Below are 13,201 nucleotides of genomic sequence, written 5' to 3'. Positions count from 1 at the left end.
AAGAGACCAATCCAAACCGAACTCATGCTCTCAGGTTTATTTTCTGTAATATTTTTCTAGCTGTGAACTCGAGTTACCTCTTCTTTTTAGACAATGGTAGAAGAGCCCTGAATCTCTCTGTGCTGTGAAGGTGTTGAGTGGCAGATCTTGAGTATCCGAAGCTGCAAACTGCATGTGAGCACCATTCTCATACTGATAATGCTGAAGGGTCTGGTGATTCCCATGGAGTGGGTTAACATCTGGCTTTGCTGACAGCTGGCCATGACTGGACACCAACCTCTGCCTCATGATGCTTTTGGAAATGACTGGGTATTCTTTGCTAAAAGAGGTGAGAAAAATTAAGACTGGTTAGGCAGCGACCAGCATCATCAGAATTTCATCAACAGAATGATGAAATATTGGTTTGGCTCCCCCAGAGCATCTCCAGCCAATGACTTCACCACCCTTTGCTTCAGACGATGAACTCACCGCACTCCTCTGGGTGTGGGCAAGAACTGACAGCACAGAGTGTGTCACAGCGTTACAGGGAGAGCTTTTGAAGGAGATCAATGGCATTCAAGCACAAGCAAACACAATGCCCGTGGCTCTGGCACCTTTAAGCTGCCTCTCCGAAGAGCTGCAGCCCCTGAGGAGCAGGACAAGGAGTGCAGTACCTTTGGAGCCGTGCCACGCGCAGGTCACTGTCGTCACTGCCCCGGAACCCCTTGGCAAAGGGATTGTTTTCAATTTTCAGCTGGGTTATCTTTAAAAGAACAAAACCAAGAATGAAGTGTTTGAAAGCAAATCAGACCAAAAGTGCAACAGCAGCAGGGCTGAGCTGGTGGGTTCAGTCCCGATGACCCCTGAGAAATGCAGAGTCTGAGTCTTATTCTGGGCCCTGTGTTCTTTTTCTGGACTCCTGATAGAGAGAATGTATTTGTCTGATTTTAAAGGTTTCCTATGTTTCCATGGCAGAGAGCCCTGCTTGTCATGGTGTGGCTCTCCCTAATTCCCATAACAATTTCATCCACCTTTATGGCCACCATTCACACATTTTTCCTCTGTGAAAAGCACCCCAACTCAGTGCACAGCCCCTCTCCCTGCTGTGAGCCCCCTGCATCCCATTTTAGTGCTGAGGAGAGCAGCCAGTTCTGCTTTGGGATGGTTTTGCATGAGTGTTGCTGTTAGTAACAACTACACTTTTAGCAATGTTGAAAAATATCCCTCACCAAAAAAGCTCCTGAGAACACAGCTGGCCGCTATCAGTGATGGAGGGGAAGGTGGTGACATGTGAATTTAAGCAGCCTCCAGGGCTCGGGCTCTTCCAGGGAAGCTCAAGCAGCTGATGAACCACAAGAAGCACAGGACCCTTCCAAACCCACAGCCTGACAGCAGGTTTGTATATCTTCATTTCATTTTGTTATTTAGTGACCGTGGTTTTCCTCTGACGTGAGCAGGATCAGGACTTCAGTCCCTCCTTGTCACCCTCCCCGGCCTCATCCAGCCCAGGAGGGGATTTGGGGTGAACACACACCTTCCTCCCTGACCTATGCTCAGGGGTAGCCTCTATCCTCAGCTTCCTCATTTTTTCTTTAGGAATACAATTATTTACAACCACACTTCCTGCTAGCAGGAGATTTCTGAGCTAAAAATAGTTCAGTGGTTTGTTTCTCCTAAAAGATACCCAGACCAGGTTTTTAATTGTTGATGCCCAAGAGAATAAATAAAACCATTCCGGTATTTTTTTGAGGTTGAGGTTTTTTCAAGACCACAGTGAGGTCATGGTGAGACCTCCTGCCTCTTGTCACCTGCTGCAGGTCCCTGTGTCCCCTGCTCAGGGCAGTGTCCATCCCCCCCAGCCTGCAGATCCCAGGGCAGGAGCTGGGCAGCACCACAGAGGCTCCTCCCAGGATCTTCAGAAAAGAATTTGGGCTCATCTGGGACATTTTCCCTAAATCTGTCAGGCTCACCCTGTGCTCCCCCCAGCCACAAACCTCCCCAGCAGCAGCTGTACAGCAGTGACAGTGCAAGTACAGAGTTTATGGAGCACTTTGGGAAGTTAAGGGATGAAAGGCACCATTGACACCAGACATTTTAAATATGTATTAAATATAAGCTCTTGTGAGTCTTTTTGGTTAACCATGTTTGGGCAATTGGTCATTTTACATCAACAGCTACAACTTTTCTACCTTCAGTGTCCTAATGGGCACTTTTCCCCCACCCTGCCTGGCCACACCACATCCCTGTTTCTGCTCTGAGTCTCTTAACTGGCTCACTAATTGCAAAATTTTTGCAAGGACTCTATGCTTCAGGCATCAAAGGGCACACAAGCATCCTGCTTGGGAGGAAAAGCTCTGGTCAGGTTATTGGGGAGGAAGAATTTCACACTTGTTCCTGTTCCTGCAGGATTTTCCTATGAATGTGTAGGAAAGGAACTGGTACAGTAACATATGGCAGATTTCACATTCAGGGTGACAGGAGGGCTCTGGCAGCACTACCTCACTCTGCACCTTTAGTTATGAATCTGATCCACTTTAAAAATTCCAATTAATTCATTAATTATTCCTCATACAGCTCTGCAATTGCACTTTCCCATTAGGAAAATGCCTGGGAGCAGGAGCTTGTGCAAAGGCAGAGCAGTAGCAGGATAGAATCTGAAGCCTTTCCATTCCCTGCTGTCATCTTCCCCTGTCCCTGCCCTGGTGACAGTGCTCCTGCTGCCACAGGGAGGTGACAATTTACTGTCCCACTGCTGTCAGTCCTGCTGGGATCCAGCCCTCAGACAGAACTCTGCCCACTGCACAAGTAACACCACACTCCGAGCAGAAACCAGCCCCTACAGCACACAGGTGCCCCTGACACCCACCCGGAGCACAGAACTGAGCCCTTTGTACTTTACACCCCCAAAAAACCCTCCCAGACCCCAACCCCCTCCTGCCTGCCCGTGCAAACCACAGAGCCAGCTCCGAGCTCCGTTTTTATGGTTACATTCCTCGTCTGTCTCACTAAACACACATTCTATAATTACTTTTCACTGCAGATTTATGAGCAAGCTTTACTGGTCATTATTAGATGTGCTTTGCTGTTTGAATGACATCTCAGCTCTATGAGCACAGCAAGTCAGGAGAGCCCAGGCTTTGCCAAAATATTGTTACCAGTAATATCCCTGCTCCTCCAGAGCTGCATCCTGGCTCATCCCTTGTGCTTAAAGCCAGGATGGAAACTTGTCTTTTAAAGCAGCAGAACAGGGAGATCCTCTCTCAAAGTTCCTGACCAGAAATGAAGCATTTCTACCCAAAAAGCTGCCTACCTTGTGGTTCTGGTAGGAGGTGACTGAAATGAAGGAGGTCTCTGGGAAAACGTGGGTGCAGAAAGCCGTGTTCTTGGAGCCGAACGCGTTGTTCTCGTCCGCCTTCACAATGTGCAGCCGGGGCTGGTATTTGTGCATTGAATTAAGGATGATCTGAAAAACAATTGATGCTGAAGTGAGAAATCCATTCAAAAAAGAGAAGAGACAAGCCATGGCTGTTGGACACTTTGCAGCAGGACCCAAAGCCCAGCAGAGCTCAGCTTTAGCTTTGCTTGCGAATTAAAAAGGAAAATTGACATTCTAGAAATGCACATGAACCAAGGCACAAAAGGTATCTGCAGCTCTGGCAAGCAGAGCTGAACTTAAAGCTTTCCTGGTAAACCCTCATTTTCCTATTGCTATTGGATAGAATCAGTCTGGGTGGAAAAAATGTCATAATTTTTTTTTCCCAGCTCACGCCGAAGCTGTACAATATATAATTCACCAGCAGACTGGTCTGTAAAGATTCCTAATAAATACTTTACTGAGCTGAAAAATACACAGTTTAGCAGAGGAAAAAAAAACAACACAGAAGCCACAGGGGAAAGAAAGCTAGAAAGCTATTTTTCTTTTATCTGCTGGTAAAAAAAAATAAAACTACAAAGCAGCAGATTGGGTTTTCCTGCTGTTTGTGGAGTGGCTGAGTGTGGGTGGCTGGTCCAGGCACCTCTCCCCTCCTCGAGTCTCAGCCAGTGAAAGGCAGGACTGGCCAAGGGATTTTTTATGGAGGGTGCCAGGGGGGCTGGGGAAGGGCTGAGGTCCAGCAGGGATCAGAGCCTGGCTCCAGCACAGGGCCCCTCTGGTGGAGCTCTCAGGGCTCAGAGGGGCTGTCCAGGCTCATCCCGTCCCAGCACTGAGATTCCACAAAGAAGGGATGTGCCCAGACACTGCAGAAGAAAATGGCTTCAAGAAATGGAATTTCTTTTAAGAAGTGGGATGGTTTTAAGAAAAGCCTTTATTCCTTTTACTGGGCAAAGAAGAAATATTGCTGCCTTGTTTTCTCAGCATAATCCTTTCCAATCTCCTCTTTCCGCTCCCAAATGGGCTAATTGAGCCCGGCTGCTCCGGGGGGAGAGGGATTCCAGCCAGGCTGTCACCCCTGGGGTGCCCAAAGCAAGGAGAGAGACAGGCAAAGAGCCAAGAAGGGGACACTGTGGTGGGTGGGGTCTTCCACTGGTGGTAAATAAACGGGTGGATGGATGAAAAAAGGGAGGGATGGATGGATGGATGGATGGATGGATGGATGGATGGATGTGCACAGTGTAGCAGAGCACCATCAGTTCACACTAATTACGGGTTTAGCCAGTTTTAAATGAGAATTACCAAGAAGCAGAAGGTTTTTGTTCTGTGATTGCTCTTTGTGTTCAGGAACCCTTTCTTCTCCATGATTCCCATGCCCAGGAGAGCTCACAGCAGCAGCTCCAGGTGCTCCAGCCGGGATGGGAGGTAGTGCATGGAGCTTGTGCTCTCTAAACCCCCTCTGCTGCTGCAGGTCCCCCTGCCCACAGTAGCTGCTGCATTATGCACCACTTAAATGCAATTTTTACTGTTGACGTTTTCCAGACAGCCCTCCCTGCTCCCCAAGAGAGAGAACGAGGAATTTTTGGCATTTTATCAGCTTTGCATCAAGCCTCTGAACCACTTTGTGGCTGTTGAGGTGCAGGGGGTAGATCTGAGAGGGTCGGCTCAGGTTTTGGGCTGGAGCTTTTTCGCTGCTTTCATGTACCAGCCACTCATAAAACAAAGTAACGCCCGAGGGACAGGACTGTCATAAGAAGGGACATTTCAATTCTCAGTAATTAAGGGTTGAGCCATGCTGATAAATAATGGTTGTCTGGAGCAAAAGCTGGGGTTTGCTGAGCTCTCCTCACTGTCTGTCCCACACTGCCCAGGACAGGTGACTTCTCCCCAGAGCCAGAGCAACTCAGCCTCAGGATGAAGAAAACAACTTTAAACTGAGATTTCTAAAGGGAAAATAAGGACCCCAAGTTTTGATACACCCTGCATGAATAGCCTGTGTTCCCCCTCCAAAGCAGGATCCACTGGGCTATAATGACCCCTTTAAAAAGGTAAGTGTATTTTTAATAACAGCTTCAAAGCCAAGGAGTCCAAACAATTTCCAAAATGAACAAATGAACTTCTTGGAGCCTGATAGAAGAATTCAGGAAAGGGTTTCTGACAGATGCTCAATGTTTCAGTTGTGCCTGCAAATCTGCCTGGAGGTTCATCATGGAAAAAAACCCTAAATGGCCTAATTTTGCCACTGCATTTACAAGGTTGGGATTTCTGTCCCTTGCACCAAAGTGAGTACTTGCCCACCTGTCTCAGTGTAATTCCTGTCAGAATTTGAGTGTGTGGCTCCCCACCAGCTGCACAGGGGATTTCTCACATCTTTTGGGGGGTCAGCAACAACTCTCTGCATAAAACCAACGTTTCACAGGCTTGAGAACAAGAACTCCACACACCTTCCTCACCTGTGCTTGCTGTAATCCCTGTGCCTTCAAAATCCCTACAAACCACCCCAAAAACAACCTTTAGCCACAAAACACCGCGTCTGTGCAAAGTGAAATGCCAACAATTCAGGCTAAATAGTTTTCAAGGCTGCTTTGGAAAGCTAAAAATACACAAAACAAATGTAAATTCCACTCCAGTGACAAATATCAGTGGAAAGATTAACTTCAAGAATTGTGTCAAAAATGAGAAGTATTTTAATGGATGGGACAGAGCACTGAGCAGTGACGTAGGAGCCCTCAGCCTCAAAGGTGATGCTAAAACAATAACCTTGTGTTCTCCTGCACTTACCTTTCTCATTGCAAGGTCATGGGGAGCTTAATTCAGTGTCAGACACTGCCACAAACATTTTGAAATTGTTTTTGTACAAAATGTAGAGAGTTTGGGATAGGCTGGATGCTAAAAAAGAAATGGTGTTGCCTCATCTTGCTGCTGGTGTGTTGGTTAGAAGGGAATTTGAGCATGATGAAGGACAAAGACAAAATTAGGAAGGGAAATGAGAAAAACAGTTTCCTGAGGAAATTCAGGAACTGAAAGCTTCTCTCTGCAACTTGGTGTTCTTGTGCATTTGTCCACAAAAGAGCAGCCCAGACATGGATAATATATATAAATAAATAATAATATTTTTAATGTATTAAAACCAAAACCAAACCAACAAATGGTAAGCCAAACAGATATCCCAACCAGAATCCTTAATGGATGGACCATGCCTAATTTAGGAAGTATTGGCTCAACAGTCTGCCACAGACCCTGTGGGGATTCCATCTCCCACCACCACCACCCCAACACTCTCTCTGCTTGGAAAACACACATTCCAAGAAAAAAATCAATTTTAAATATGAGAAATGGCATCTTTCATCTCTAAGAGCATCACTGGCGAAGCACCAAAAGGCTGCAATGAAACCACCTGCAGGGACCCAGTAGTGGGGACCCTCCTGGGCTGCACTAAGAGCTCCTGGATATTTTGAGAAATGTTTTGCACCTCTTGGCTGCTCCCCTGCCCCTGGAATTGCCTCAGTGCTGGCAGAGGAGCCAGAGCATCCCCAGGGTGATGTCACTGCTACCCCCTCCATGTCACACGTGCTGACCAGGCTGTGAGACAGCCCAAGCCCAAAGTCCAGTGTGAGCTTACACAAACATCCTTTTAATTTTTATTTTTACTTTCACCCCCATCTCCCTCCTTTGTGCTGCTCACACACTTGCACCTGGAATTTCAGCTGTTAAAGAACTCAACTTCTTCATTTTTTTGTCATTCCCCAATCAGCAAGAAATGTCAAAAAAAAGGGTGCCATTTGCTCCTCTCACTTAATTTTACTTAGGAAAACAAACTCCTCTAACTTCTAATCTCTCACACTGCTGAGTAATGTCAGCTCCAGGGCTCGAGGGCTTCACCCAGTTTGCAGGATGGGGCCCAAAGGCCGGGAGCTGAGCAGGGGAAATGGTGCCACATTCTTTGTCACAAGGCAAACTCGCCTTGAAATCACCAGTAAAATGTATTTACTTTCATATGAAATTTGGGGAGTTGATTTAAGAGCTCCCTGTTTCGCCAAGGTATCAGATGTCATATGATGCAGTGGTTGCTATGGCAACCCCCCTTTTTATATTGAATAGTAAATGGCTACGAAAAAGCCACATAATTTTATGGTTGCTCCCAGGGGATCACATAACTAATATAAAATCCTGCATTTCAATATATTTTCTGCTTCTTTCTTCCTTCCCTCTATTCTTTCAAAGTGAAAAAGCCTTTGAGCTGAGGCTGGCCCTGGTCCCGCATTGGGACTCGGAGCTGGAGCGCGATGGCCCAAAACAAAAACCTGACAATCCCGGTTTTTTGCATGGAAAAAATGGTGTTTTAATCAAGGAGGCTCTGCAGAATCATCTCAATTAATACTTAGAGCATTTAGTGGTATAAGGCATCCCAAACTGAAGGGGTTTTTAGGAGTGAATGGTTTGGAGGTGCTCCATCAGCACCGGAGCTGACCCAGCTGTGCTGCCCGGGATGTGTCCAGGGGGATGCGGGATCACAGCTCCCTCTTCTCCTGCATCCTGGGACTCACAGGGACACCTCACCCCAAAGCCAGCCATGAAAATCACACCATCATTTACATTGGGGAAGACCCTTAAGATCCTCTAGTTCCACCAAATAAAACATTATATCCCACACCCTCTCCAGCAGATAAAACACGAGGTCTAAAATTCCCTGAATCTCATCCCGTGGATTTTCCCTTTCCAGGGAAAGATTCCCTTTGCTCTGCCCCAAGGCAGGGACAGGCTGCAGCCCCCACCAGCACAGGCTGGGCTCTTCCCAGCCAGTCCCAGTCCTGAGTCCAGCCAGGCTGCTCCTGCAGGGCTGTGGAGGAGCCTCCCAAATCCACACGTTTGTCCTGGCCGTCGGCACAGCAGGGAATAAAAGAAAGGCTGGAAAATCCTGGGAAAAGGTTCAACATGAGCTCAGACAAACAGTTCCTCACAAGATGGCCAAAGCTGGGATTTCTGGGTTTTTTCTGTCTCGGTCCTTTTTCATCTCCCATCAGCTGGAATTCATCAGGTGTTTCCTGGCCTTGGGATACAGCTTTGGGGTGGATTCCACCTCCCCTCTGGCACGGGAGGGTTTTTCTGGAGGGACCCCAGGTGTGACATCCTGGGACACCCCAAGTGTCACCCCCACGCTGTCCCCTGCCCTCCTGCCCTGCCCAGACAGTGACCTCTTCCCCTGCCCTTCCCCAGGCCGGCTCCCACTCCAAACTAGACCATTTCAGGATCCGATTCCAGTTAAATTTTACCAAAATCCACTGCATTTGACTCACATAAAGCAGCAATGTAACAACAAAAAGATTTAACAGACAGAAGTAAATCTTCTTTTCAACCACCAACTCCACTGGCCACTTCTTCCCCAGCTATTTAAATGGAAACCCTGGATCCATTCATCCCTGTGGAACACACGCCATTCCCAGTGGCACACAGTTCTGCTCCGCTCCCTTTTTTTCTCAGCAAACAATGTAAAACTTCGCATCAGACTTTGTAATTTATTTGGGCACCACTATTGCTCTGACTTCCTAAAATGAATGGGTACCAAAAGAAAAAAAAAAAAAAAAAAGAAAATAATCTTTTCATGGATATTCTTTCAGCAGAAGGCTTAGTGATGCTCTGAAAAAACTGCCTGCAAATTTAGGGCTGGACAAAAGGGTTTTCCCAAGGTTTAAATGGACTGAGAAAAAAGGTGGTTTAGTACTGGGAGAGATTTTATATATATATATATATATATATATATATATATATATATGAACTCTTATACATCATAAATATAAATATAAATATAAATATAAATACATATTGCATATATTCCTTATATATATATATCAGAAATCATATATACTATTAAAAAGAAATCATATATACACATATACAAAATACATGTCATATATATATACATATAAGCCATTTTTTACTGAAAATAAGGGTGTGAAAGTGCTCTCCTGCTACAAAGACACCACAGCATTGCTCTGAGCAGGACAAGAGGGGTGAGGCTGTGTCCTTTCCCCCCAGGCAGGATTGCCCCTGGGAGCTGCTGTGGCCCCATCCCTCCCTCCCTCCCTCCCTCTGGTGATCCCAGTGCCGGGGGGAAGCTGCTTCCAAGGCAGCACATAAACCTCCCACCAGCACCCGAGAGGAAACTGCTTGGCCACAAGTCATAAAGCAAACAAATAAAAAAATTATGAATCAAAATTAGGGTTTTGCAAGATTAGCAGGACGTGAAGCTAATTAAAAGCGCCTGAGTGCGTCTGACGGGCACAGGCAGAAAAAGGCTGAGATTTAATTAATAGAAAAATGAAAAGGAAACCCCAGGACTAGGGGAAAAATTAAGGCTTTCAGTGATAATCACATAAAACCAAGTGTGCAAATATTAAATCTGAAGAGAAATAACAAACTCATCAGCTTTAAAGAGTAAAGCCAGTAAACAGCCGATTTGGGTCAAGAAAAACAGGAATATCACTTAAAACGCTGTCATGAGTGACAGGGAATCTATAATATCCTGTAGCTTTAAACCTCACTTGGTTACATCTCAGAAACTACAACGAAAGCTTTATTTTAAAAGTAGATACAGTAATTAAGGCAATTAAAAGGCACCAGCAGCAGCCCAGGAGCAAGGTAGGTACAAGGCTTGTAACAAAACCAAGCCCTGCAATGCTGAGGAGGATTAAATTAAATATTTACTTTTATTTGTCACAACCTCCACTTCTAATCTCCATTTATTACTTATCTCCTTATTTGTTTGCTTGTTTCCCTGCAGGAATACCTTTATACATTCCAGAATCTATTCTTCATATTTTTTTCAAGAAAATAATTTCCAATTGATCTGGTCCCAGTCAGAACCTCTCAGGAACACTGATGTGATGCTCCTGCCCTTTCCAAGCTGGCCTGGCTGCAGGAGCTGAGTCCTCTGGCAGAGAGGTTTCATTTCAGTGGAGTCACTGACAACAACAGCACAACAACAGCACAAACCCCTCCTGGGATGCTCTCGCTCCTCTCCCATTTTCCAGCCAGTGAGCGCTGCCCTTACGTGACTCTGAGCGCTCACAGCCTGCCCAAAACCAGGCAAGAGAGGCCTGGGAGTAAGGCTGGAATGTTTTCTCCCAGCTGCCATCCAGCTCATTGTTAACTCCTCTGGGTACTAAAAGCCCCATTCCTCAGATCCTCAGAGAAGGATCCCGGGCTCCTGAGCTGCCAGCACATGTCTGGAGCCACCAGTTGTGGTCAGTCCTCCAGCCAATGCCCAAAAGGCCTCCCCATGTCCTCCCTACAACCTCACTGCAGCTCTGAGCTGCAGCCCCTCGGCCACCCCCTCATGGCCCTTCACACCCCCCTGTGCACCCTTCACCCGCCGGGGCTGGGAGCTGCCCCACAGCTCCATAAGGATGATCTCACGGGCACCTTCCACCCTCTGTTTATGTACTTTAAAGCTCTGAATAAAGTGGAATTCCATTCCTGAGGATTTATCACTGTGGAGAGACACACTTGCTATTTTCCCATATTGCCCTGAATCGACTTTCTAAAGAGGTACAGGTGTTATGTTCCCCTTTCCAGCAGAGATGGGATTTTTGTGCATCCTCTACAGCTGAGATTAGCACAAAAAAACCTGGAGTGATGGAGCAATTCCTGTTTTTTCACCTGGAAAACACAGCTAGGCATTTCCCAGGCAGCATCCACTGGGTAAGGGATGTGCCACCCTTGCTGGCACTTACAAGATAATTTTCACCTCTGCAAATGCCCTCTTACTCCCGTGGCATCAGAGAGCAAAGCACCAGCCCTAGCAGCATCCCTCAAGCTCATAATCACTCACCAGCCCCACATAAATCAGAGGCTCTATCAGGCTGATTATCTCTGCATGTAATGCTTTGAAAATACATAAATTCAGATTTCACTCTAAGCATAGGTGGCTTACAGTGCTTTCTTTGGGATCAGATAGACCTCACTGTAGCTAAACATTACAGTGGCTGCTGATTTCTTAATCCATTCTCAACATGAACGTTCCTCAGTTGTTAAGCCTGCTGTGAAAGAAGCCTTTCATGGATGAAAAATCCCCCCGGAGCAAAATATACAGCCCACGTTTTCAGGCTGTGATGTGTGAGCTGGGCACAGGCTTACCTGCCACAAAACCTGCTCAGCCACAGGGGTTTGAGGCAGATTACAGAGCTCTGAATTTGTTCTGATATAAAACCTGCTCAGTTTTACCTGCCTGTATTGACAAATGCCTCCCATGCCTCTGGCTGTAACTAATAATTTACCACAACAGGTAACAGGCCAGGGGAAGCAGCAGGAGTGAGGTTTGTGAGGCTGGAGAGGAAGGGCTGGGTGTCAGAGAGTGAGGCTTTCCCACATCCCCAGCACGGTAAATAATCTCCAGTCTAATTCCATGGATTGCAGCAAAGGCTTCAACTCCACAGTTTATTAATTAAGATGTTTATCTTACTTATTTTAAGCCTCAAATGTGCCTCCACTTCTTATAAACTCCATGGGGCTGCTTGTCCCTGGTATTAAGCAGCTATTGCAGTGCACAGAGTCAGGGCATGGATTCATTTATCAACGGAATAATGTGAAATTTCTGCCGCCTTTCAGGTGAGATCCTGGGAGCTGGCTCAGAGGAGCTGCACCCCATATAGGGATGGGGACACTGCAGTGGCCAAGTGGCTGGGCAGCCGCCCACACACCCAAAACTGCCCCAGCCAAGGCTGCAGAAATCCTCACTCCACGTGGTTTTGAGATTTGGAGGAAATCAAAGACAAAAGGAAAAGCAGGCAGGCTCCGCTGGCGCATGGGAAGGCAAACAAACCCTGTGGCTTTTCTGACTTGTTTTTCTTAGGGAGCTTTAAGAAAGTGTTTGCAGTCGCTGGGAACAAATTCCTAGAAATGAGAAGCTGTTATTATTCCTAACGTAATGCCTTCGCGGGACAGGCCCTGCCTGGCCCCGGGACATCGGCCACCCCTGCAACAGCACAACAGCTCTCAGTGTGAGTTGATGGGAGCATTCCCCCTCTCCTGGTGCAGGGTCCAGCTCTCCCCCACATGCACCACAAAAAGTGCAGCACCACGTCTCTAAAGCAGATTATTAATTTAGAAGCCTAATGAGGAGCTCTCTGAGAATGGGCTCAATCCCACTTAGGCAGGTTGTCAGTGCCTGAACTGAGCAGCAAACCAGGCACTTCAAATAGATTATTTCAGGCATTTTCCCATTAATGAGAGAGGAAAGGTGCTGGGCAGTGGTACAAGGCTGGCATGGCTCAAGGGCACTGAGCAGGACTCATCTGGAGCCATGGCATGGTGGATATTACCCCAAAACCTCAACTAGAGTCCCTACTGTCTCACTAGGGAAATCTTGTGGGAAGACAAGCAGGCTGTTCATTGGAAAGGGGGGGGGGTGTTTAAAATCTCCCCTGTTAAAATGCAGCATTAAAATCTCAGTTAAAAAATGACAAAGTCAGGAAAAGCAAACGTTTAAAGTTGCAAAACCAACACGGCACATCCTGTTTGTTTTACAGCCACATCGCACATCCTGTATGTTTTATGGTTTACATTTTACAGCATAAACAGTCGTATATTAAGCTGCAGAGTTAACCAAGAGAAAAACAGAGAGCAAAAAGTGCCACGTGCGAAGCCAGGGGGTCGGGATGGCTGTGGCACCGAAACGGTGGCAGGAGTGGCTCTGTGACACTTTTACTGTGCGAGCCCTGATGCAGTTGTTTCATTTCATTTCCGTGGTGCTTCCCCCCTTCAGGGGGAGCAGAGATGGGCTGTGATTAATAACAGCAGCATTAAACGGTGCCGGGGAGCCTTTGAAGTTCACACATGTTTCAGTGGGGTCAG

General features: G+C 46.7%; 1 protein-coding gene across 1 annotated transcript in view; it reads right to left on the bottom strand.

Moving 5' to 3' along the window:
• Nucleotides 1-13,201, bottom strand: part of TBX4 (T-box transcription factor 4) — a 32,952-nt gene that overhangs the window by 3,891 nt on the left and 15,860 nt on the right. The window contains exons 5-7 of the mRNA XM_032129993.1: nt 3,290-3,442; nt 654-742; nt 78-319 (exon numbers count right to left, since the gene is read on the bottom strand). Of these exons, the coding sequence (XP_031985884.1) occupies nt 78-319; nt 654-742; nt 3,290-3,442 (484 nt within the window). The remainder of the gene's footprint in view (nt 1-77; nt 320-653; nt 743-3,289; nt 3,443-13,201) is intronic.

This window comes from Corvus moneduloides, chromosome 20 (genome assembly GCF_009650955.1).
Source record: "Corvus moneduloides isolate bCorMon1 chromosome 20, bCorMon1.pri, whole genome shotgun sequence".
Taxonomy (NCBI): domain Eukaryota; kingdom Metazoa; phylum Chordata; class Aves; order Passeriformes; family Corvidae; genus Corvus; species Corvus moneduloides.
The sequence above is the reverse complement of the archived record's forward strand: the minus strand, read 5'-3'. Positions and strand labels throughout refer to the sequence as shown.